Here is a 3,969-nt window from a genome sequence, read left to right on the forward strand (position 1 = left end):
GAAACCCGATAGGATGAATAACAGGTTGCCCACTAGTAGTTATGGTTGCTACTAGTTGGTTTAAATTATTGTATGTTGTTGTTAGGCTTCCTCCTAATCATTGAGTATTAGTGAGGGCAATGTTCTTAAAATCGCGATTCAGATCGTAGAATCGTACGATTCTACGATCCCAATCCACCTAAACGATGTAAATTGCTGGTAGAATCGTTATGTTGTAGAATCGCTCATAGAATCGGTTGAATCGATTAGAATTGGTTGAATTAGGCTTATTTGGAAAGCTCTTGAAGTCTACTTTCTAATAGAGTTTGTTTCATACCTATATCGTTCATATGTATTATGTAATAGACTAAAGAGTGTAAGGATGTCATAGTGGAACCTAACTTTAGTCAATGACTTACATATTATTCAATCTAAATCATAATAAAGCTTATGAAACATCAATTTAAATAAATTTTATGATTCTATCCAACAATTTAAATTTTGCATGTATAAGAATGTATTCACGAGTCTCATGCACTCAACTTAAGGCATATAAAAAAGACTTTTATAACATAAGTTTATTGTAGTTGTCATTCTTTAGCTATTTCGTTAAAAGAACTAACTTGACACTTACTTTTCTATCATTATTGGATTTTTTTTTTTATTATGTATGGGTCTAGGGAAAATAACTTTTCAACAAAATTTTCAACAACGTTATTTTTTTCATAATTTAACAACAATGTTGTGTACTCTCATGGAATGGGGTTTTGGTGGAGAGATATCAATGTGAAAGTGAGCACCTACTCAATTCATCAATTTATTGTGGATGTCTGTGACCATGAGAACATCCTAAAATGATGAGCTGTAGGGGTGTATGGCAGGCCGGAATAGGAGAACTAACACCTAACATGGGCTATGTTACGTAGAAATAAAGCTGGGAGAACCCTTCCATGTGTAATATTCGGTAATTTTAATGAGATCTTGAGCCAAAATGAAAAAGAGGGTGGTGTACCTAGGAGTGAATGTCTTATGGATGCTTTCTATAATGCTATGGATGATTGTGAACTGAGAGATTTGGGTTAAAAGGGGAGTACCTTCATTTGGAAGAAAGGCAACAATCCTGCAACTTTTAAAAGACAGAGACTTGATCAGTTTATGGAAGATAGTGCTTGGTGTAATATGTTCCCCTCCTATGTGGTGCACCACTTCTCTATTTACCATTCTAATCATGCCCCGATACTTTTAAACACAATCAACTACTACGAGAGAGGGAGGAATGAAAAGGCGTTTAAATTTGAACCGTGGTGGATGTGGAGTGAGGAATGTAGTAAGGTGGTGGAGGAGGCGTGGCCATGTAGTGAGGCTTTATCAACAACAGGGAGGATTGAAAACTGTGTAACAAGCCTAATTTCTTGGGCTGATCGATGCTTTGGGGACTTGAAGAAAAAAAATTAAGAAAGCAAAGTGCAAGCTAAAGGAAGCGCAAGGTAAGGATCCTGTCGCTGCTATATTGGAGCAATGTTACGCTTTTTCTAGTTAGCTGGATGAATTACACCGTATGTAGGAGACGTATCAGTTTCCTCGGGAAGAGCTAATGAGCTCAAGGACAGGGATAAGAATACCTCTTATTTTCACCAAAAGGCTAGTGATTGTCGACGCATTAATGACATTAGTGGACTATATGATGATGATGGTGTTTGGAGAAATAAAAAGAGGAGTTGGAAAAGACTGTTGAGACATAATTTGCAAAGTTATTCGAGGGCTGCAATCCCATGGAATTTGAGCAAGCCTTAGAGGGTATCAAGGAGGTTCTGACTAACGAAATGAATGGGCAGCTAAGTATTGAACTGTCTGCTAATGAAATCAAGGCCGCCTTGTTCCAGATGCATCCTAACAAAGCCTCAGGACGTGACGGTATGCATGCTCTATTTTTAAAACTTTCTGGCATATTGTTGGTAATGATATAATTGGTTTTGTGAAGTGTTAGTGGCGTGGAGAAATGAGCTTGAATGAAATAAATAAAATGTGTGTTGTTCTTATTTCGAAATGCGATGATCCTAAACGCATTACAGAATTCAGACCTATTAGTTGTTGCAACGTTGTGTACAAAATAATCTAAAAAATTATGTCAAGTAAGCTAAAACCTTTTTTGGAAAATATTATTTCAATTGATCAAAGTGCTTTTGTTCCGAAAAGGTTAATCACTGATAATGCCTTAGTAACTTTTGAGATTTTCCACGCTATGAAAAGAAGGGGTGAAGGAAAGGATGGCACAATTGCTTTGAAGCTTGATATGAGAAAAGCTTATGATAGGGTGGAGTGGAGCTTTAAGGAAAGAGTTATGATGAAGATGGGTTTCTATGATGGTTGGGTTCGAAGAATTCTAGAATGCCTCTCAAGTGTCTCGTTTGCTTTCAAAATTAATGGGAAAATTTCAGGGTCGGTTGTACCTTCTTGGGGCCTTTGCCGGGGGGATCTGATATCTCCGTACCTTTTTCTCATTGTTGCTGATGCCTTTTCGACTTTGCTATCAAAAGCGGCTAGTGATAGACTAATTCATGGAGCGAGAATTTGTAGGGGTGCCCCTAGAGTGTCACATTTATTTTTCGCCGATGATAGACTTCTTTTTGCTAAAGCTACTGTAAGTGAGTGCTCGATGATAGCATCCGGTCAAAGTGTCAATCTAACAAAAACAGACGTCGTATTTAGCAAAAATGTGAGTGATTCTCGAAGTGTGGAGAATGTGGGAATTTTGGGGGTGAGAGAAGTGGAGAGACATGAAAATTATTTAGGTTTACCAACGATTAGTAGTAAATCTAAGAAAGCTATTTTTGCCAGTTTAAAAGAGAGAATTTGGTGGAAAATTCAAGGTTGGAAGGAGAAGCTTCTATCTAGACCCGGGAAGGAAATTCAAATCAAGGCCATAGCTCAGGCAATCCCGACCTATAGGATGAGTATCTTTAATATTCTACAGACTTTAATTGATGAGATTCATACTCTTCTAGCCCGATTGTGGTGGGGTTCCTCGAAAACATCAAGGAAGATGCATTGGCATAGTTAGGACTCCATGTGTAAACCGAAATCCCAGGGGGCCTTGGCTTCCGTGATCTCAAGCTTTTTAATCAAGCTTTGTTAGCCAAGAAAATGTAGAGATTGTATAACTCCCCGAATCCTTTGCTTAATTTAATACTCAAGGCTTGATATTTCAAGCATAGCTCTATTCTTAAAGCATATAGAGGGTATGACCCAAGTTATTCTTGGAGGAGTTTATGGGGGCCATTGTCTCAGCTAATTGAGGGGATTAAATAGGAAACTAGTAATGGTAAAGATATTTGGGTGTGGCTAGACTCCTGGATCCCTGGCGATATTATCCCTGCTCATAGAATAGATTTTGATTCTGACCTTCGTGTTGCGGACATGATAGACCAGCAATGTGGCGAATGGAAGAGATAAAATTCAACAGCTTTTTCCCAATGAGGTATGTGCACTCATTTTACAGATTCCTCTATCAACTAATATGCCAAATGACATGAGGTATTGGGGTCATACAAAGAATGGTGTACATAGTGTTAGAATGGCATATTGGCTTGGAAAATTAGGCGTGGCACAAACTGGAAACATAGCTGGTAACTACATTGATCAGAGGGTATGGCGGGTTACTTGGAGTGTTGGTGGTCCACCTAAATTGGGGAACTTTGTTTAGAACGCTTGCAAAGGGAGTATGGCGGTCAAAAGAGAACTACATAGAAGGCATATGGTTGCGGATGATGTATGTGGGGGATGCGGGTTAGAGGTCGATTCTATAGGCCATGTTCTCTTTGATTGTAGGGTGTTACATAAGGTATGGCGGAAGTATGAGCTTGACTCTATAATTGCAGATTTGCCTAGACAAGCCCCTTTCCCTGAGTGACTGCTATGGATGTCTGAAAAGGTGGACAAAAGGAAGCTACTGACAATCTTAATAATTGTGTGGGCTATGTGGTGCTGCAG

The 3,969-nt window shown here is 38.7% G+C and overlaps 1 protein-coding gene across 1 annotated transcript; it reads left to right on the top strand.

Moving 5' to 3' along the window:
• The first annotated feature begins 2,104 nt into the window (after nt 1-2,104).
• Nucleotides 2,105-3,682, top strand: LOC110725026. Its single transcript, XM_021904507.1, has 2 exons — nt 2,105-2,911; nt 3,404-3,682. Exons 1-2 carry the CDS (start codon nt 2,105-2,107, stop codon nt 3,680-3,682), a joined length of 1,086 nt encoding a protein of 361 aa, XP_021760199.1.
• Nucleotides 3,683-3,969: the final 287 nt, after the last annotated feature.

This window comes from Chenopodium quinoa, unplaced genomic scaffold (genome assembly GCF_001683475.1).
Source record: "Chenopodium quinoa cultivar QQ74 unplaced genomic scaffold, ASM168347v1, whole genome shotgun sequence".
NCBI lineage: Eukaryota > Viridiplantae > Streptophyta > Magnoliopsida > Caryophyllales > Amaranthaceae > Chenopodium > Chenopodium quinoa.

Bases quoted from the DNA above. Each gene is read 5' to 3' on its own strand.
- LOC110725026 (XM_021904507.1), top strand. From the start codon at position 2,105: ATGTCAAGTAAGCTAAAACCTTTTTTGGAAAATATTATTTCAATTGAT. The intron at 2,912-3,403 runs GCAATCCCGACC...CGGACATGATAG, and splicing joins AAATCAAGGCCATAGCTCAG to ACCAGCAATGTGGCGAATGG.